The sequence below is a fragment of the Colletotrichum lupini genome, chromosome 2, assembly GCF_023278565.1.
Source record: "Colletotrichum lupini chromosome 2, complete sequence".
Taxonomy (NCBI): domain Eukaryota; kingdom Fungi; phylum Ascomycota; class Sordariomycetes; order Glomerellales; family Glomerellaceae; genus Colletotrichum; species Colletotrichum lupini.
In genome coordinates this window covers 7,586,191-7,606,982 of record NC_064675.1, presented here as the reverse complement: position 1 = coordinate 7,606,982, position 20,792 = coordinate 7,586,191, and the positions used below count along the sequence as shown (strand labels likewise).

The following is a 20,792-nucleotide window of genomic DNA, read 5'->3' as shown; positions in this document are numbered from 1 at the left end:
TCTGCCGAAATGAGTCGGGGCAATCATGGTTACTAGACGAGTTCGTCATGACTGCTGCGTTCTGGCCTCCTGTTTGGCAGCATCTTTAAGGCGTAAAGCCGAGTTTATCGGTGTACCTTTGCACCGAATATGTGGCAAGGTAGATAGCCATTTTGATATAGAAGATAATCATGCCCCGGATTTCAACCTACATAATGGAACCACAGTTCCCCAGATTTGTCTTGACCCCACACACCCCTACTGTCAGTATTTTCGTGACTTTGGTATGGGTTTCCTCATCGTCGCTGTGGCGCTTGTCGCCGCTCAGGGTGGCTTTATCTATGGGTTCGACTCTGGTTCGCTTCCAACTTCTGGGGTCCAGCTGCTCAGGTAATACTAACTCAAAGTAGGAATTATCGCCACGACCTTTGGCCATGACAGTTTCAAGCTCAAGATGTATGGACCGTCTATGGTCAACACTAGCTATCAAGGTAATATTATCCACTCAACCCGGGAACATCCCATTTGGCACGGAGGCACCGCTGACTCTTTGTCTTCACAGGCGCCATCGTATCGGTCTATAATGCTGGTCAAGCCATCGGAGGAATGACAGTAGGCTACCTTGCCGACAAAGTTAGTCGAAAGTACACGATTCTTCTCGCTTCGATCTTGAGTTCGTTCTCCCCGCTCGTGGCAAAGCATATACCATGGATGCGTTCCTGATGTTTTTGCCAGCGATCATTGGCTCCATACTCCAATGTGCCGCCGTCCAAGTTGGCATGATGATAGCAGGCCGTCTTGTGGCTGGCATCGGCTGTGGTCAACTACTCTCGGTTGTCCCCATCTACCTTGCCGAGGTTGCGCCTCCAGCGCGTCGTGGCTTCCTTGTCGGACTTCAGGGAATGATGATAGCCATCGGCTTTGGCGTTGCTAATTGGGTATGTGCATGTATACATCCTATTTCTCTCTCATACACTGACCGTCTTCGAGGTTGGCTACGCAGGTGCATTTGCCATGGGGGACAGCCAATGGCGGATTCCACTGGCAATGCAGCTTCCCATTCCTGTTCTTCTCTCTGTAATGGTCTTCTACGTACCGTTCTCGCCCCGTTGGCTTATACTGCGCGATCGATACGAAGAAGCGAGAACCGTCCTGGCGAACCTACATGGGGCTGCGGACAACGATGATCTGGTTGGACGCGAACTCATACAAATCCGTGAGCAAATTCTCCTGGAGAGGTCTCAGGGCAACATGGACTGGATGACGGCCTTGCGCGCACTGTTTTCCAGAAAGTACGTCCGCCGTACACTCACTGCCGCATTCATCGTCACCATGGGACAGCTCAGCGGCTCCTCGGTCATACAGAACTTTCAGAACATCTTCTACGCCACTGTCGGGTTCACTGGTAGAACGGCGCTGCTGATCAGTGGTGCTTACGGCATGATGGGAATTCTGGGTCAGGTCATCTACCTCTTCGTCGTCGCAGACCGCTGGCCACGAACACGTACTCTATGGAGCGGTTCTCTGGTGTTGAGTGCCATGATTGCATTATGCATGGCTCTCAGCGCAGTCTATGGTAACAAGAATAACGATAATGAGGCAGGAGCAAGGGCGGCCATCAGCGCCATCTTCATCTACTCCATGTGTTACGCCATTTTTTTCAATGCCATGATCTGGGTTGTTCCATCGGAGCTGTTCCCTTTCTTCCTAAGAACGAAGGGTCTGGCATTTGCCGTTGCTGCCAAGTCTGTTACAGCAATCGTACTCTCGCAAGTCACCCCGCTGGCTATCGCCTCCGTTAGCTGGAGGTACTACTCACTTTTCATCGCAACAAACCTAGCGGCCGCTGTCTTCTACTTCTTCTTCCTGCCAGAGACTGTGAGTCATATCATCAAGTAGCACGCGATCTCTTGCTAATCTTTGGCAGTCCGGGAAATCCTTAGAGGAAATTGCGGAGCTATTCGGAGATGACCTAGCAACAAACCGCCTGGGCGAGCTGGACGTGGACGCGAAGAATGGAATCGGACCAGAGGCGGAGCTTCATGAATTCGCCGAGAGGCGATCTCAGGTTTGAAAAGTTCAGACGACAAGTACATCGTAGTGTTGCGGGCGCCTCTTCACACCTTGTGAGAGCACAAAACCGTGTCTAGCACATGAAGTATCCCGTAAACTAAGTGTATGCAGTAGGTAGCTCATCAGGGCCATCTACTAAGCCTTGGCCTTGCAAGTTTAAGAAGTCGAGCCCACCTGCAGTCACTAGTACTGCTCCCTATGTGATACCAATGATTAAGGCAGGCGACTGCAGAACTCACTGCCTCATAGACTTGGCTACTGAGGTTGATTGAGAAAACAGAAAAGAGTCATTAATAAGACAGAACGTTAATCCTTAGAACTGGGTAAAACAGGAAGCTGTTACTCAACTTCAATCTCTTAACTCCTTCAAGTTGCTAACCGCTGGAACATCGACCGAGAAGACCGTTGATTCGGTGACAAGTCCGATACTCCCCGCGATCTTACTGCCGCGAACCATCGAGTTCATCGCTGCGGGGCCGTAGATCATGCGGGGTGTAAGCGTTGCCACCCGGGCTTCTTCCCGGTGAGGAGGTGCATCCACGGAGAGAGTTCGGAGAAAGGTCAAGTTGAAGGAAAGCCCATGATGCTTATGTCACCATTGAAGATGCAGTACTACTTAGTGTTAGGGTAAGGAAGGGACATGTGGATAGCATAAAGTTTAGGATATCTGCTGAATGGGCGCATTTGAATCACTTCGAGACGTAGACGAATCGTTGGAGAAATTTCCTGTTCCAGACATCGTACTGCATACACCCAGACTCATCGAGTTCATCGAAACACCTACCACTTCGTTTCACAGGTTTTCAATCCTGTCGTGAACGCTTTACAAGCTCGAGCAACAGTGTCAAATTCTTCTACGCTACTCTCTCGTACAGCATACACATTTCAAATCGCAATATGGCATCTAAAGCAGATCACATCCTCATAACTGGGGCCGCCGGTTTCGTTGGCCAGGAGCTCATCACCGCCCTCCTTCTCTCATCGCCTTCCGTCCATCTCACAACAACAGACATAACAACCCCTCCCATTCCGCCCCAAGCTCTCTCTCACGCATCTCGTGTGACATCACTTCAAACAGACCTCACATCATCGGAGGCAGTCGCTTCTCTTCTTACGAGTCACTCGCGTTTCGACGCAATCTACCTTCTCCATGGCATCATGTCTGGAGGCGCGGAAGCGAACCTGGAACTAGGCCTTGCCGTAAACCTCGACAGCCACCGCATAATCCTCGATGCCTTGCGCCAAGAAGCATCTGCGCATCGTGGATCTGTTGTGGTATTCCCCAGCTCATTGGCAGTCTACGGTCCTGCAGCACCGGGCCAGATCAACACCGAGACAACTTGCCCGATTCCCCAGTCTTCGTACGGCGCCCAGAAGCTGATAATCGAGACGCTTCTGGGAGATTACTCACGCCGTGGGCTGCTAGATGGACGAATTGTGCGGTTACCTACCATCATCGTCCGTCCGGGCGCCCCAAGCGCGGCGGCTTCCTCCTTTGCTTCGGGCATTGTGAGGGAGTCGCTCAAAGGTGAGGGAAACATCTTACCAGTGAGGCCGGAACTACCTATGTGGGTGTGCTCTCCGAAGACGGTGGTCAAGAATCTGGTGGATATCAAGGGCATTCCTCATGAGAAGTTTGGGATTTCTAGAGTTCTCAATTTGCCCGGCGTTACTGTCACCGTGGCGGACATCCTAAATGCGCTAGAGGTTGTCGGAGGTGCAGAGGCTAGGAAACTGGTGCGCGAAGAGAGAAGCCCGCAGATTGAGGCGATCGTCGGTAGTTGGCCGGCTTATTTCGATGTTTCGAAGGCCAAGGGCCTCGGCCTTTCTCAGGATGGGGACCTGATAACCACAGTCAAGGACTTTGCAGAGCGCCTTCGGGCTGGTGTTTAGATAGCTTCCTTCCCGATGAGTGGATGTTCAATCTGATGGCATTTTCTGCACATAGTGCATTTCGGAGAAGATAAGCATGAAATCGAGAAGTCGCTTTGACATAGACAGGAGAAACATAGAAGAAAATAGATCAAATATACATGCCGCGGTATTTTCGGTGTCGGCTCTTAACCCTCATCGCCCAATTCCAAACAGTTCGCCAAAGACATTTGTCCACCTCAACTTTTTAGTCTTCAACATCTCAACCCACTCAGGCAGCAAATCATGCAAGTGATGAAGATTCGCCTTGCGCCAGTACCCCGCCTTCTGGTTTCTACACGACAGAGACGTACTTTCCCAAGCACTGGTGTATAAGTAAACAATCCACATGACGTCTAAAGAGGTCATGCCAAACTTCTCGGCCTCATGGCCAAGATTACCAAGCACTCGCTCGAAGAAATCGTCCCAAAAGGAGGCATCTGGCTCGGGATCATCGTCTCCAACGGTGTCATGTCTCAGTCTCATGACTTTGGGTTCGATGCCTTCTTTGAGCTCTTGGATGGAGTAATCAAACACGTCGACCAACTTTTTGGCTACACAATCGAAGGGCTCTAACTTTCTATAGTATTCACCCCATGAGAGATTGAGATTGAAGTCTTTGGGTTGAAGATAGTAGAGAGCCGCAGAGTGTTCAGGTGGGATGAGGCCCGGGATTTCGTCAAACGTGAGGCCTGGGATGCGCAAGTAGTTCTGCGGCGCATGAAGCCGCTTTAAACTATTCATTGACCCGGTATCTGGCGGGGTAGATTCATCCGATGACGGTTTTGAGGTCATTGCTTAGGACTGAAGTGACTCTGATATGCTAGTTTGTTGATGTTCTTGAAGCAGGCGTGATGCTAATTTCCAAACTGATGATGATTGAGTTTTCGAGTGATGATTTCCTTGCCTATTTGTATTAATTTTGATAACTGAGTTGAAACTCAAATTTTATGTGTCGTTTCCATAGCTCACTATTCAATGACAAAGCCATAAATACTCCCTTGGGTTTCCAAAATGGAGATGGGACAAGCTGGATTCTGAACTATGTGGTGAACTCGACAAAGCACCATCCCCTTTGAGGCATTGGTTCTTACAAAGATCTGGGTAAGATTGAAAAGATACTCCATTCGGAACAAAATCATTGTACCGCCGTAGCGCCCGGAATGGACTGTGATAAGCTGTCTGATGGCTGCGAACACCACTTCAGTTTAAGCCCAGCCTACCTACTTTCACCATCAACCCAACTTAGATCCCTGCTTGCAGCTTGCTCCTCCAATCCTCAACCCCCTTAAGAACAGGCCTAGGGCTTCCATCATACCCAGTCTTTCGCATCCACTCAGCCAGGCTCCGAATCCGACCAGGATGAATTCGATCCAACAACTCCAAGTCCCTCTTATTGACGATGCCCTCTCCCCAGAACCGCCACCACGCCCCAAAATTCTGTCTCCAGGTCATATCCGACTCGTCCCGAGCAACCTCCGGGCCGACGGAAAAGTTTACATAGGCACCCGGGTACGGCTCCGCGAGCGGCGCATACTCCTCAAACGGCACGCTCTTGTGGATACCCTTCTTTCCTGTCACCTCAGTGAAGATTCTCGCAATGTCAGCGAAGCTGACTTCGTCGGTCGTCACTTCCAGGTTCAGACCCGCGGACTCATTGAGGTTGTCAAAGAGCCAGAGACTGTAGATGCCGACGTCTTCGAGAGCGATAAGCGGGATTTTGCCATCCTCTGTAATATTATTAGGTTGGTGCTCAAGACATCGTGGTAATGATGTGACTTAGGGATTGTTACGTACTGGCAGGGTTAACCCAGAGAAAAGAACCATCCGGTTGCTCTGTCGGCGGAAACATTCCATCCAAGAGCATGTCCATGTAGGGACCTGTCGTGAGAACGGAGCTCTTCATGCCGTCCTGGCCTTGGGCCAAGATGAAATCCGTGACTCTTCCTTTAGAATCGTTGTGACCCCAATGGTACTTCTCGTTCCCTGTTCAAGCCAATCAGCAACGCAATTCAACAGCTCGAATGAGAAAAAAGAAGCCCTCAAGTGTTGCTTACATCCCGACTTCTTTAGCGCATAATCGGTGCCAGCCCAGACGTAATGCTGAACCCCTTCGTGCCTGGCAATCTCATACGCGCGGATACCATAGAACAGCTCACTCTTCTGGCCCAGAGTGAAGCCGTCCGTGTTCACCCATGCGCCGTAGACACCCTTGAACGCCCGGTGGAGATCCTGCTGGCTGTCTTGTTTACCCTGGATAAGGGTGACATTGGGCAGAGCGGCAAGCTCCTTTGCGCGGGCGTTGTCGACATTACGGGTGAGGACCCTGACGCTGTATCGCCTGGTTTCGGCGAGAGCTGTGAATGATGTTAGAGTGGCGTGCAGATTTGGTTCTGTCGAGAACGATGAAGTTACCCTTGACGACTGGTCTTCCCTGGGCACCAGTGCCGCCGATGACGAGGATTTGTTGCAATTCGGACATGGTTTAGAATAGATGATTGCTTTGAATGATTGTTTTGAAAATCGTGTTTGGTAATAATGTCAATCAACTCAATGATGGTGACACTCATTATTCCTTATATACATCCATCTTGAACAAAGTGGCCTTGGCTTGCGGGCGATGCCTCCCTTCTACAAACCCCAAAGATCAGACTGTCATGATGATGAAGTTAATGATTAACAAGCCAAGTCTACGATTTACAATCTTTTTGGAGATGACTAATTATCAGTTTCCATGTCCTGAAGTCGCCGTCCCTTGTGTAATAGCAAGCCTTGATGGCTATTCTTGAGAAGACGTGGCAGGACTGACATAATTCCCCCGGTGTCGTCTTTGTCATGGTCTTTGGATCGCAGCCCACTCGGGAGCAGAATTATGTGCACATGTCAAGCGCAGATGTATTGTACGCTTCAGCTTCCAATTTATTGATTAATGATCAAAGGCAGGTTTCGACCTCTATGACATAAGTTGGCGAGAAACGCGGGATGAGTAATCATTCAAGACCAAGACTCGATGACCGCTGACCATGGCTTCGGATCTCTGAGTTGCTTGATTTAGATCTCGGGGTGGAAACAATCAAAGTATTCAACCAAAGAAAGGTTTCCATTATGACATACTGCTCGTGGGATTGCTGCTGCTCTAAAATCTGGATTAGCGGACTTCCCCAGCTTGTTGCGTACAACCTGGCCTCGATATCTACGATGTTATCTTTACCCAGATAGGATACGCACCACCAACATCGTCTTGAGGCATACGCCACTCATTGGAAGATGGAAACATCTGTCTCAGATGAATAGCTTAGAGGGTCAATCGTTATAAGGCACCTTAACGAGGTTGGACGAGGGAGTAAAAGGATTAAGTCTCGACATACGGCTTTCAAATAACGTACCTTCAAATAACGTACCTGATGTTTCTTCTACTCACCTACGCAATTCAGCAACATGGCCCTAAAGGTACGGAACTCATACAACCAACGCACATTGATGCGACCTCAATCTATCCATACGGTAAACCTGACCTCTCTACCACTCCATCGCGTCTTGGCAGATCAAAGATCACTGCGCCTACGCAAACAAGTGCAAGGAGTAATAAAGAGCAATGGGACAATGAATGATGTACAGAGGCGCAGCCGAGTGACGTATTCTCCTTTCAATGCTGACCTTGCATCTCTAGCTACTGCTGCCTAAAGACTCTAAAGCAAATACTGCTGCCTATCACTACCTTTTCGCGGGCCGACTCATTGGCAGACTCTCAAGACGCGGGCTATGCGATATCATGTCTCGGAAATTCGGGTATTGGGAGGGTTCTGTGGTGGTCCCCAAAGCGAAAGCGAAGTCAGGAACCCTACTGACGGTGTAGCTAGCTAGGTAGAGAACTTTGGCAGCACGTCGCGAGCAAGAGCAAAGAAATGGCCTCAGCTTTGGGCCTTCAGACGATGTAGTTCACGGCCATCTTGGCATAAGGTAACCACAGGTACTCTCCGAATCTTTCATTCTCCTCAAGACTCCAAAGACATAACGTTCTCATAATTCAGAATTTGGCACAAGGGACTGCCAAGAAACAACTCCCATATCCTCATCTCGATGACTCTACCATAAAGGCCCGAATCCATCACCTCAAAGACCGGATCCCGGCCCCGTCGGCCACCGCTTCCCGCAGCTCCAGCAGGCAAACAGGCCATACGCCGCACGGATATCTCGGCTTGGCAAATGAAGTCGGGCAGCGGGTACAGACAGCCCTTTTGCTCCCAGGATCAGCCGGGCGCCAAAGAAGTCCTGCAGGGTCAGCGAACAATGTCCCGAAGTGGCCTACACTCATTCAAAAAAGCCAATGACATGGTGTACACGTTATACAGACAGTTGATCCTTTTCACGGACAATCGAATCGGATCTCCCTAGATCCACCGGATACGAACAAGCGACATGTCGCGGGAGCTTAAAAATTGGACATTTCATCAATGTGGGTGTGGCGGAGCTTCGGAGAATTGACAAACAAACAGGATAGATTTTCATTATAAGTGCTAATTCGGCACACACGGGATTGACCCAGGGGCATAGTGTGCAAAGATTATAAAGGAGGCCATTATTCCTTTCCCAACGCCTCTGCGATGCTTTAAATGGACGACTCGTTAAAGAGATCTTGATTCCATGTCGTTTTGACGCGCCTTTCCCACACAACCAAACCTCTACCGGACAGCAATGTTCTTCATGCGGCCCGTCGTCGGTACCGGCTTCTCCAGTCTCAAGGCCCAAAGCAACATGTCCTCAGCGGGGAGGAAAACCAGCAAGGCACGATTGCAGAGGTACGCAACCAACGCGCAAAAGGTTGCGACGAAGGCGTCCATCAGGTAATGATTGGCGGTGCCCACGATTGTCAACAGAATCCAACTCGGGTAGAAGACACCGAAGCAGAACATGGCCCAGCTCTTCCAGCGTGCGCGGTTCTCTTGGATCTCCTTGAGCTCGACGTCATCAATATCCAGCGACTTGTCCAAGTCGTTGCGCAGCAGGTAGTTCCTCAAGCGACCGAAGAGGAGGTTGAGGATAGCCGAGTCGGCGATGAAAACACAGCCAATGGCGAAGGCGTAGCCGAAGTGCATAGAGGGCATTGCAGCCAGCTTGTTGACGAACTTGCCGCTCATCCAGACACTCTCGGCGTTCTCGAGGTTGACCGTGTCGACGAAGCCGTACTCGGAGGGCATCAGACGGGGCGGCGCGCACGGGTAAAAGATGAAGATGATGAAGGCACACATGTTCAACAAGGTCATTGTGCGACGGACAGTGCAAAAGCGGGCGTGGGTGGGAGCCATGGCGAAGTAGTAGGCAATGAAGCCGACGGTACCAGGGATATGAATCAGAGAGTATCCGCGGTTCAGGATCGTGAGCCAAATGCCACGGAAGTCGTCGATTTGAGCACCCTCGAGGAACCAATGGGAAACGCGCCATTCAACCCAGCGCTCGGGACCAGTTCTGGTACCCTCGCCGAAGAACTTGGCCTCGGTCTCGAGAAGAAACAGGCCGTGCTCCTGGGCGACATCCCAGACAGCCTTTCTGCTGCCGTAGTAGCTCTGAGCCAGAGTTGCGGTCATGCGGTAGAAGAAGAAGGAGATGGCCCAGTAGAACATTTCGATGAGGAAGGGAAACTTTTGCAGAATTCTCGAGTGAACGTGTCTCGCAAAACGGCTAGAGTTCGGGGTTTTGACGCGATAGCATCCAAAGATGGTACGGTATTTGGGCGGAAAAGGATCGGTCCGGATAGGATCGTAGGACTCGTCGGAGATGCGGGGTGAGTCCCCTCTCTCTTCAAATAGAGGTTCATATGTCGCGTTTCCGCGGCGGAGGATCGAGTAGTTCTTTCTACGACTGACGTACAAGCCGATGAGCATGATGGATACAATCAGCTGGTGCTGGTGGTTAGCCTTGAGGAATCGTATGACGTGGAGCTGCGGCTGTGGTGGTCTAGCAGCGAAATGGCCGTGATCCTTACAATTGGTTCTACCCAGTCCGGAGTTCTCCATGTGTGTACTGCCTTCCAGCCGCCTTCAGGAGTGCCATACGGCAATTTGCCGCTAGGAGGCTTCACGTCGGCCATGATGTTCAAGTTGCGCGGGGTTCCAAAAGTGTTGTAGGAGTGCGTATTCCGTTCCTCTTAGAGTGTCGTGTGCTCGTCCTGCAGTGGTTTGAATCGGCAAAGGACAGCCCTCGGGAATCAGATCGGGTCGTTCTTGAAGTCGGAAAGTCTAATCGCTCGAACCAACAAGCACATTCAATGCAATCGGGACGTCGTGTGGCTGGTCGTGATGATGTCGTCGTGCGTAGTGAAGTACTCGTGCCTGTTTCGGGGCTAAACTTGTTGGTGGCCGTGTATCTTCCTTCAGTCGGGAGGATGGTGAATCTCGATGCCGACTTTCTGGTGTAACAGCGTCAGACAGCGAATGGTAGACAGACACTGATCATGCGACCGACTCGAAGAGTTCTCGAAGAGAAAGGGGAATAGGAAGGAAAACAAGATGTTGAGGAAAGGGGACGAGAAGCGGCCGACGGGGGGTGCAAGCAGCGACTCACGAGCGGCGTAGTAAGAAGCGGGCTCCGCCGTTCATTTAAACGGATGGACCATTTTTTCGGTAGGAGTTGACGGTAGGCTGGCTGAGCGAAACACACAGCAAAGCCAAGCAAAGCAAGAAAGGGCGGATTTGGCTCGCGGGCAACGCGTAGTTGTCCAGTGAGTAGCAAGAAGGTGGGAACACACGGCAACAGTGGGTGCGATGCCAAGACTTTTGGGTTTCTCATCTTTTGCGCTGCATCCCTGCTGCTTTGCGTATACGCAGTACGTACTTTTGCTTCGTACGGATACATGTAATTCGTACCTGCCCCATAGTAAGGCACTTCGGTAGCCTGTAGAAGAAGGAGACCCTGGGCATGTGCAAATCAGGCAATTGTTCATGTCGCTCCTTGCTTCGCTTGGCCCGGGGGGCTCTAGGCTCTTTCCTGCAGAGGCTCAGACTCGCGTGCAGCTACCGCAATTCGCACCTGCTGCGTGTGCTGCTTGGGTACGTAGACACAGTCCGTCCCATTCAAGATGGAACGGAGTGCTGTTTCGGGAAGGTTATCGTGTGTGGATGAAGGTACGGGGCAGGTGCAAATCTCGGGTTTCTGCTCACCGTTCCTCGGGCCCTTCCCCATCCATCATCATAAACTCTCGTAGCCTCAAACCTGCCTTCCTGACTGCCAGGTTCCATGGATTCCCTCTATGACGGTACCTACCTTACCGTTGCGGCGGGAAGCTCAACTCTGTCTGGACCTTCCCTCGCATCCCCGAGAATGCAGTCTGTCGTTGATTTTTTTTGGAGATTGGAAGTTTTGAGATTTACGATACCTACTACCTAGGTGCCTAAGTATAGCTGAGGAGAGTGCCATGATTCAGAGCAGGTACGAAATAAGGTACTCTCGTACCTCCTCTGTCCCATTGCGCCTGGTGGCCTGGGGGCCACGCGTCTTGGCGCCTTCCATGGCCATCGCTCCATCCTCCGACGCCTGCCCAGTGCCCGCCCACTCCTTCCTTCACGGCGAACTGCGTACCTAGCCCTTGCACAGCACAGCCATCATTCGTCAAGCCTCCTCCCGTCCTCCCGTACTCCGTACAGACAACTGTTGATGACGAAGTGCCCATACGGAGTATGCGTACGGGGGTAGGTACCTGCCTCACTATGTACGGTAATTGCATCCTGCACAGCTTTTCGGCATTCTGATCCTCTTACGTTCTGCCAGCTCTACAGAGTAACATCTTACTCCCCTTGCTCACCAGTCACCGCATCATCACTTCGGCACGTCAACGGATGACTGACTTTGTTTGGTCCGATGTTGCTGTTACTGCTGCCCTTATTCGCAATTACTCACGTACCCAATATTGGTCTTTGCCAGCTCTTGAATGCCCTCGACCATCCCTGAACCACAGATCACCATCCATCCGGACCAAGAACCATCACCACCACCTACCTACCTTAGGAACGCACTCAGCAGGACCTTCAGGCTTCAGCAATGCCTCGCTGTCATGTGTCACTGTCGTCGTTGAAAGACAGTCAACCAAGTTCTGGCGACCAGTTGCTGTCTCTCTGCCTCGCTCTAGCCCCAGACGCCAGCCACAACCTTGTTGCCCATCTGCCGTCATCCTCTCCAATCATCAGGCACCCCCGGCACCCATCTCTCCAAAGGATTAGCCACTGTAGGTAGCTAGGCTGAAAAGCTCTGCAGGCGCACTCAGGCTTGAGCATGCCTTTTTGTGCGCCACAAGAAACCCATCTCAGTTGGTTTCGCAAGCAGTCAAGCACATCGCACCAATTTGCGAAACCCTTGTCAGATGAGCGGCGCTATCTGTCCTGCTTTTTTTGCTCCGAATCCCGACAGCGGCTACTTTAGCTCCAGCGGAATGAAGAAAGAGCAGGGGAAAAGTGGTGGTCCGTCGGACAACGAGCATCGCCAGCCGAAGAGGAACCGTCAAGCCCCGTAACGCTATTCGCATGCTAGCTGTCTTGGCACGCCCGGTTGTCTAAGGCTCCAAGCCATTGCAGTCTTTCAAACCAGATGAAATGTAACTTCTGACAGCATCCCGCGCGCCTCGCTTCTCTTCTCGTTCTACGAAATACAGTTCCAAACTCTCAGCACTTACATAATGGCAGTTGGGTCCTGGGTCCTTCGTTGGCTGGGTTGCGTTAAAGGCCCAAACCCAGACTGCAGTCAAGCTGAACTACGGAGTACCTATCTACATAAAGTACTGCGTCTTCAAAGTCACATTCACATCCTTTGCAACAATCGAGCCAAGCAGGACGATGCGCCGGTCCTGCTGGCTGCAAGGCCGAGGACACCATTGAACGGATACCTACTGTGCTGGGGACTGACCAACGACTTGTTTCCCCAGTCTCATCTGTGATCGCCGGCCCTATTCAAGCTTGAGACAAAATCTCAGCATGCCACCATTGAATTCCTCAGCCGGGCCTAGGTCGGCGACCACCACAATCTGGGATCGGCATAGTCAACTGACAAGCTTAAGCAGTGGCGCTGGGAAGCCCAGGCCTAAGCTAAGCTGTTCGCAACCATCCCCACATGGAACCGGTGGTCAGCACCTTGCCAGCGATGAGGATTTTGCCCGTCACCGTCGTATCGCCTTTCCATCGACTGATCTAACCATTCACGAGCTCCTCTATCCGTATAATTATGGGACTAGAGAAATCGCACGCGACTCCTTGCACCTCTCTTCCTGAATTCGCAGCAGCCACAAGGGGTCACACACACACACACACACACACACATCAACGCTACCATTCAGCGCACTCGCGACAGCCCTCTATCAACCCGACAGGGCTCGATCGACCATCCTCCCATCTGGCAGGCTAGCCCAGTGCCAATCTTGTCAATGCCTATTGTCATATTTCGTCTCAAGTTCTACACCCGACAGCCCTCAGTACGCAAGGTATGGGGGAAGGCCGCCGGTAGTCAAGGTTTCTGAAAGCAGGAGGAATTGTTTTCACCGGCATCCATCCGCCTTGGCGTTGCAAATGGCTGGTGTTCAGACATGACGGCATATTAATGAAATCACCTCACTTTTCTGGATCCAGGAAACACACATGCGACGGATTAAACATCTGTTGCCGGACTCTCAAATTGACATCTAGACCAGATGAAAGAAAAACAAACCTATTCCGCTGCCAAGGGACTGTGGTGAAGATTTGAAAATCCCTTCCAACCAACAAACCAAGGTCTATTCTATTGGATTGGATCCAAATCCCAGCGCTTTGCATGTCAAGCTTCCCGTCAATCTCGCAATGACATTGAGATGTCAGCAACCATACCAAACCCACTGGCCAATGCCTGGGGGCTCCACTGAACGGGGACAATACGCGGGAGTAAAGAGCAATCCCTGTCTCTTGAGGAGTCAAGAGCATTCAGGGCAGTTCCCTGGCGACTGGTTAAAGCGGCCTCCGCGGACCGTCAGCATCATGACCGCGCATCTGGTCGGCCGGGTCCTAAGCGGCCTATTCGTACGGATGATGAGGGGATCGTGGACGCAAAAAGCTTGACGCATACAAGGCTACGGCTATGCGTACCGACACGCAATTCTTGCTCATTCTCCCCCCACACTGTAGATGCCGAATCAGCCCTTGACTCGTGGGGGAGGGGTCTTACGCTTCCTCGATTGACTATTCGTAGAGCACGTTCGACGCTACTTTTCAGAGATGCTGGTTTCGTCCAGCTTTCGGCACAGGTAACCGCTCAATCCCCAAGACTGGAACACTGCAACGCGCAATTCAAGCTGCATCCAAGACTGTTTGGGCTTAGCTTATTGGTTGAGCTCAGACGTAACTCACTCAATCCTCAATCCCCTAATCTTCAATATGAGCTCGGGGCGTGTCTCCGACATGCCGATGGCCCGGCGAACTTCCAGCCCCGTGCCAGCATCCGCGATTGGACCATCATAGGGGTTGCTCAAGGCATATCTTACTTGAAGTCGATATTTCATTCAGTCTTGCAATTGTGCCTCGGAGCTCACCTTGATTGATAGGCACGTAGGAAGTGGAGCAGCATTGGTACCTGTGGTTGATTCAAGGTTATAATCCCATCATCCCATCGCCACGGAACAAGGCCAGGACCCTGAAGACCTCTCTTTCCGGCAGTAGAGTTTGGATCGAGCTGTACAGGTTTCACAGCCCATCCCGCTGTTCAACTCAACTCTTGGCTGTCACAACTTGGTTGCATGCAACGTGCCAACCCTGGTGTTGAAGGCTCTGCAACACAAAATTCAATGAACATTGCCGGCGGTTTAACTGGGCTGTCCTTACCAGATTGTCGACCATTTCGCACCACGAGCCACCACAAGTACGTCACTAGCACCATTCTAGTCTCCCATCAACTGCGCACTTGATCTGTGAGATGACAGTCTTCGTTTCGAGTTGTGCCGGCTACCCATCGCCTGTCGCAGCCGTTGTCGAGGCTTGAGTTTGGGTTTGAAGGGTTCACCCTAGCCGCGCGTCCACCGCCGGAAGAATGGGATCTGCCGCCTCACCCAATCTGTCTATTTACCCAGCACTGTGGCGGAGCACGCTTCTCTGACTGATCGGCTGCGTGGCTGCTTCTTGACCTTGTCTACAACCAGGCTAACCTACAATTGCGTGCGGGGGTTTGGGTAGGTAGACTGCACGACATTCCTCCGGTCGGATTGGCCCCGCTCTTACACCATCGCCGACCTCCTTCGCCGATGGTACAAGTCGGCCGGGCCTAGGCGTGGGGCCGATATCGAAGAACGAGGCCGACTCTCAGTACCCACCCACGGCATGGATGCTAGCCAAAAGTACACACGCAACATACACACAGTAGGGGTCACGATGGTGAGATTGGCTTTTCTCTTTACTTTGCTAGTTGTCCTATCCTACAGCTGAAGCAAAGCAACGTCGTACCCAGTATCGACACATCCGCTAGACAAACTGCGACCAAAGGGCAAGGCGGTATCTTGACTACCACTCCTAAATCATAACAGATGGGAAGCCCCAGAAAAGAACATGATTAAACACAGTAGATGCCAGCTTCATCAACACTATCTCTCGTAAGAGGGTTCGTGGAAAGAAGCGAACAAGGTTCCCAAAAACAAGAGCGCCTGGATCCATCGAGATTGAAGAGAGTTTTCAACCAAAAATAACAACAAAGCCAGCTGCCCCTCGCCATGTGCAACTCCCAGCCCTAGCACCCAGCACCCATCCCATCCACCCATCACCCTTTCCAAAGTCCAACTCAAAAACAAATCGTGGGGTTACCAACGGTGTGTAGGTTCGTGCCCCTCCTCGTTTTCCCTAAAGAAGCAAATCAAGCGCCGCTTTCATGTCCCAGTCAGTCAATGTTGCGTCGAGTAGATTTAGTTGGATCGTTGGACGAATTGGATTTTCCGAGAAAAAGATGATGACGACGATGATGCACATCCAGAAAGATTTTTTTTGTTATACCGCCCATGCTTTATGTGCTTTGTGCTTTTTTTCACTCAAAAATAGTACTGCTGCTGGGGCTGGCCCGGCGGCGGTTGGGCGACGAAATCAAAGTTCATGGTATCGACGCCGCTGTTCCAGGGGTCGGGCGATTCTAGGGAACGATCAGCCTTGTAAGTCTCAACCGGCGACAGATTCGTGAACGCTACTTACCCCACCAGATTGATTCGTAGAGATCCATTGGGGACATGTATGTTGACGGGTCCAGGTTGGCAATGTTATCCATGCTGACGGGTGGGTATCCCATGCTGAGACTTGTTAGCATCATCCGAGGAACGAAAGGATCGCGAATGGGAGGTTCAGAGATTACGTGCTTTGGTGTGTACTCCGTCATCGCTGTACCATTTTGCATCTCGGCCATGGCGAGAGCCGCGTCCTGGTGGGGATCCATGCCGAACGGCTTCCCGTCATTGTTCCCGTTGACGTTATTGCCCATGGGGCCCATGAGCATCGGCGGCAGCGGCGTCCTCGCCCCGCTTCCGGTGCCGCTGGAGTCGGTCCCCTTCATCTGCGACGTACCCATGATGGTGCCATGTTCGTAAATGTTACGCAGCGCCGTCAGCGCTCTCCATAATGGTCCAGACAGCTCGATATCCTTGTCCGTCTTGGGGATGTGAGCCGTGGGCGAGGTGGCCTCCTTCGCGGCCGTTGCGGACAGCGCGGCGATGAGGTCGCCCTGCAGCTGACGGACCTCGGGGCTGTTCTTCGTCTCACCCAGAATACCGAGGAGCAGTGCGGACGAGAGGCCGTGATACGTAAACGCCCAGCTGCGCGTAGGAATGACGGAGAGCTGGTGCATGGCGAGGAACATGCGGACCGTCTCGGCGAGATTGTGCTGGCACTTGTCCGAGAGATGACGCTTCTGCTCGGGGGTGAGCTTAGTGCAGTCGCGGCGGAGGGCGGGGCGGCAGCAGACGGAGATGACGAAGGAGGTGTGCAGGCGGACGGCGTAGTGCTGAAGGCGGTCGATGGCGCGTTTGCACTGTTCCTTGATGCGAATGTTGGGGGCGACGTTGTTGCGGAGATTTTCGACAGCTTCGCAGTTTTCAACCATTTGCTCGTAGCTTACTGTCGTTGCCACGTCTGGGTTCAGACGCCGCGAGATGATTTCGCAGAGGTGATACATTGTGTCCAAGTAGCCGTATTCGCCGGCAATGGTGGTTGCTACTGTCGGAATCGGGCAGCAGGGGATGTTTGTCATGGGAGGACTATTCTTATTAGAGTGCGTCTGGTTATGAGATTCTCGTAGAGTTGCTGTTCTTACCGATCAAAGGATAGTGATGTGAGCGTATCGTGCCACACACATGTCCACCACAGCTTCCGGCGGATCATCTCTTTGGACTGTCCATCATTCCGGGCGCTGTCCCGTCCGTCAGAGGGATTCGGCCGGTGCAGGCCGAGAGACTGAGCCAGCCTGCAGGTCAGACCAAGCAGGGCCCACGAGGCCTCGGCCTTCATGTCATTGAGAAGGACGAAGCTGGTGAGCAAGAGAGCTTGGATGGAATCGAATGTGGGTCTTAAAGCCGGTGTGGAGTCTCGGGTCAGCGGGTGGTTTTTTGTTTACATTTCACGGTCATTGTCCGAATAGCCGGATGGGACCCATTCTCTAAGAGATAAGGGGGCCGAAAGGCAAAGAAGGGAGGATGACTAACCGTAGTAAAAAATTGCCGAGCCGCAAGAAATGGAACGATATTTGTATGTACTTTTGGGAGTCCCGCGTGCGGATATGATACGGCGAGTCGTGGTATTGCGACCCAACGGCCAGCAATGCAAAAAGAATGGCGAGCCATGAAGCGGATACGGGTTTCGGCGTGCGTGCGGCGTTGCTCGCGTTGCGCGCGCGGTCTTCGAGGTAGACCATGAGCTTAGACTCGAGGTCATCAATATCGACGACGAAGCCCCAGAATTGTTGGGGAGTTTCTTTGTATGTGCGGAACAGCCTTCATTTTGTTAGTCCTCCCCCTGTCCCTTGTGAAGTGAAGAGACACTCACTTCATGACTTCTCGATCCGAGGGCAGCTCCGCCGATATCTCCCTCGTTAGACTATCGAGATGTTTTGATGACATGAGCGGAAAGGGCGCAGAGGTATCGAGTCCGAGAATGGACCTCATATCCTGCCGTATATCGACGCCCTCTTGCAGGTCGTTGGCGCCGGACTGCTCCCTCAAAAGGGAGGGGATACTATTTTGGCCGAGATACCGCGTGACGGCTTCGGGGGCCTCGGTTTCGTCCACCACGCCTGCAGCTACTGGTCCCCGGGGGAGCTTATCAGTATACAACCCGTTGTTGTTTCCCATAAACGACGACGACAATGCTGCAGAAGCAAAAGGTCTCGAACCAGGATGGATGTGCTGGTTATGCGGCAGTGAAGACGACAATGATGACTTACCGATGGCCGCGCGTGGCCAGGTCGCGCTGCCGGGTTCCTGCTTTAAGGGAGGTTGACCCGCGGCGGCGTCCGCGGCAGGATCTTCGGGCGAATGCAGTCTTTTTCGATTGAGCACTGATGAAGCCGTGCCGTTACCTGCTGTAGTCGGTGCGGTTGTGGTGCTGGCACCATTACCGCCGGCATTGCTATTGCCGCCCTCTGTTGTGACGGAGCCGGCGGCCTTGTGGTTTGTACCGTGAGAGGCTGTGCGATTGGGCTTGTAGGAGCATAGTTGTGGGTGTTCTCGCTTGACGCAGTTTTCGCATGGTTGTTTGTTGTCGCACTTTACCTTGCGTTGGCGACATGGCCAGCAAGCGGTGCCTTTGGAGGAGTCAGTATGAGTCAATAGATGATGAGATGAGTGATTTATGATATGGAGGTGAGATGAAGGTGAGAGGATGTGAAGATCAAGTCATCTCATCTCTGTTACCTAGAGGATATGGGATGAAATGAGATGAGGTATGTTGAGCAGACGGCATATGTTTGTCCGTCCACGGGTGGCAGAGAGAAAAAGTCACTCATGAATGGATCAGTCTCACTCACCATATCTGACCTTGCGGTGAGAGTGGATGATGCGGTTGGCCTCCTCGGGGGTAAGATCATCGATGGAGGCCTGATCCGGGGTCGGGGTGGTTTGCGACTCGGTCATGATGGCGACGGGCCTTGCATCAGACCCGGGTGTCGTCGGCGGCGTGAGCAGCGGAGGTGAAGATGGTGGTGGAGGACGTCACGGATGCGGTGGCAGCTACAGATGCAGCTCGCTGTCTGCCGCTTTGAGAGCCTAACAGACCGTGGTGGCGATAGCTGCTTTTCTCCAGACCTCTGTATGGGACAGGCACAGAAAGGTGGGAACTCCCCCTTTCGAAGCCCGTCCGCCGGGGTGGAAGGATTTACAGTTCACGGACGTGACGGGGGGCCAGCCGGGCGGCCGATCGGGGGTGATGAGCGCGTGCGGCGTGGAGTTTTGCGCGCAGGCGGCGGGCTCTTCACTTGTGAGTTGCAATTTCTTGCAGCAAGGCGAAAACGTCGTTCGGCGTACGGTCCTGGCGTGTGTGGTCGGGTGTCTCTGTGTGTCTGGTTCGGGATGCCGGTGTTGGTGGCCGGAGGCGGGTAATGGATGTGGGAAAGACAATTCGGGATTTGAGAGGTCCCAGTTGCGGCGGTTAGATGTACCTCCTTAGGTAAGGCAAGGCAAGGCAATGATGCGTGCTTCTGGATTGGTCTTCTTTCTCCTTCTTTTTTCTCTCTGCCGCCCGGGTGCGCGTTACCGGCCGTTGAGACGAGGAAACGAGAAACGAGAAAATGGAGCTTGTGCTGTTTGCGGTTCGAAGCCTGGCCGGGCTGGCTGGTGTGTGGTTCCAATCGTTCCAATGCGGCTCCGTTGTTGGCGAAAGAGGAGTCCCTTCTTTTTTTTCCCTTGAAGAGGGGGCGTTTGGAGGTTGGGGATTGGAGGAGAGGAGAAAGCAGGTGAGGGGACCAGCAAAAGAAGCTACAGCCTAAGTGAAGACTGAATGCCGAGATCCCGAAGCGACGGCGAGATGGGCGTTCGCGAATCGCAGATGGGTTCGCACCACCACTGAACAGTAGCAGTAGAGACTATGACAGCTGCAAGGTAACGCAGTGCGCGCCATGCAACCGGGCGAGGCTCAAGAAAGCAGCAGCGAAATGCAAACTGGTCGCGAGACTCGGGCACCGGGAATGGAGGATTTCTAAAGGCGGAAACGGAAAAGGAAAGAAGAGAAGGGAGAGAGAAGATGTCAATGGAACACACTGGATACAAGACAGGACAGGACAGGACAGGACAAGAAGGCGCAACGAAAGAGACGGGAAGCAGCGGGGTTCAAGCTGAGAGGCGTTGGTCCAATGTCTGTGTTTCTTCAACTCTTTCGTCCGGGCAGTTGGCTGCCACGCTACTCCTTCCCCTCCGGCTGCGCGGGACCCTTGGAATTTCCACCCATTGCTTAGCTAAGTCTCTGGATGAGTAAGAACGAATCGAAAAATAGAAGGAATTCCGCAGTGATAATACTACGGGTGGCCCTGCCTTCCAGCCTTTCTGACTGCTCACTGATCGCTCTGGGGTCAGAGCGGCTTCGGATCACCCACGCTAAAGCCAGATCAGGTATAACTCAGCTTCACTCTCCATTTGCCCAACCGCCAAGACCCACTCGTGACTTACCCCACTTTGGAGCCCTCGATACCTTCTAGACTCCCGTTTCTGCCTTCCTTCCTTCTAAGTACCTTGTTATCGAAGAAAGTTAATTCTTTCTAAGTTATAAGTATAAGAATATAATTTTAATAAAATAGTATAGTACCTATTTAGTACTTAAATTAAGATACTTTTTTAAGCTTATTATAAAAAAAAATTATATTATTAATTA

The 20,792-nt window shown here is 52.2% G+C and overlaps 5 protein-coding genes across 5 annotated transcripts; 1 reads left to right on the top strand and 4 right to left on the bottom strand.

Annotated features, from left to right (window-relative positions):
* Nucleotides 1-265: 265 nt before the first annotated feature.
* Nucleotides 266-3,945, top strand: CLUP02_04625 (uncharacterized protein; the record flags this gene model as incomplete). Its single annotated transcript, XM_049283636.1, has 8 exons — nt 266-335; nt 390-470; nt 542-652; nt 715-917; nt 970-1,857; nt 1,925-2,047; nt 2,474-2,679; nt 2,928-3,945. The coding sequence occupies 8 exons, from the start codon at nt 266-268 to the stop codon at nt 3,943-3,945; spliced, it is 2,700 nt and encodes an 899-aa protein (XP_049140779.1).
* Nucleotides 3,946-4,119: 174 nt separating this feature from the next.
* CLUP02_04624 (NmrA family protein) lies at nt 4,120-6,445 on the bottom strand (the record flags this gene model as incomplete). Its single annotated transcript, XM_049283635.1, has 9 exons — nt 4,120-4,258; nt 4,313-4,517; nt 4,557-4,655; nt 4,936-5,005; nt 5,058-5,145; nt 5,282-5,693; nt 5,761-5,949; nt 6,021-6,320; nt 6,379-6,445. The coding sequence occupies 9 exons, from the start codon at nt 6,443-6,445 to the stop codon at nt 4,120-4,122; spliced, it is 1,569 nt and encodes a 522-aa protein (XP_049140778.1).
* Nucleotides 6,446-6,532: 87 nt separating this feature from the next.
* On the bottom strand, nt 6,533-7,240 carry CLUP02_04623 (uncharacterized protein; the record flags this gene model as incomplete). The annotated part of the gene is made up of 4 exons (XM_049283634.1): nt 6,533-6,594; nt 6,683-6,820; nt 6,986-7,099; nt 7,192-7,240. 4 exons carry the CDS (start codon nt 7,238-7,240, stop codon nt 6,533-6,535), a joined length of 363 nt encoding a protein of 120 aa, XP_049140777.1.
* A 1,405-nt stretch (nt 7,241-8,645) lies between these two features.
* Nucleotides 8,646-10,051, bottom strand: CLUP02_04622 (uncharacterized protein; the record flags this gene model as incomplete). The annotated part of the gene is made up of 2 exons (XM_049283633.1): nt 8,646-9,908; nt 9,986-10,051. 2 exons carry the CDS (start codon nt 10,049-10,051, stop codon nt 8,646-8,648), a joined length of 1,329 nt encoding a protein of 442 aa, XP_049140776.1.
* A 5,931-nt stretch (nt 10,052-15,982) lies between these two features.
* Nucleotides 15,983-20,372, bottom strand: CLUP02_04621 (fungal specific transcription factor domain-containing protein; the record flags this gene model as incomplete). The annotated part of the gene is made up of 12 exons (XM_049283632.1): nt 15,983-16,080; nt 16,140-17,194; nt 17,251-17,502; nt 17,690-17,926; nt 17,979-18,735; nt 18,958-19,027; nt 19,089-19,236; nt 19,320-19,403; nt 19,454-19,990; nt 20,051-20,098; nt 20,186-20,281; nt 20,329-20,372. 12 exons carry the CDS (start codon nt 20,370-20,372, stop codon nt 15,983-15,985), a joined length of 3,426 nt encoding a protein of 1,141 aa, XP_049140775.1.
* Nucleotides 20,373-20,792: the final 420 nt, after the last annotated feature.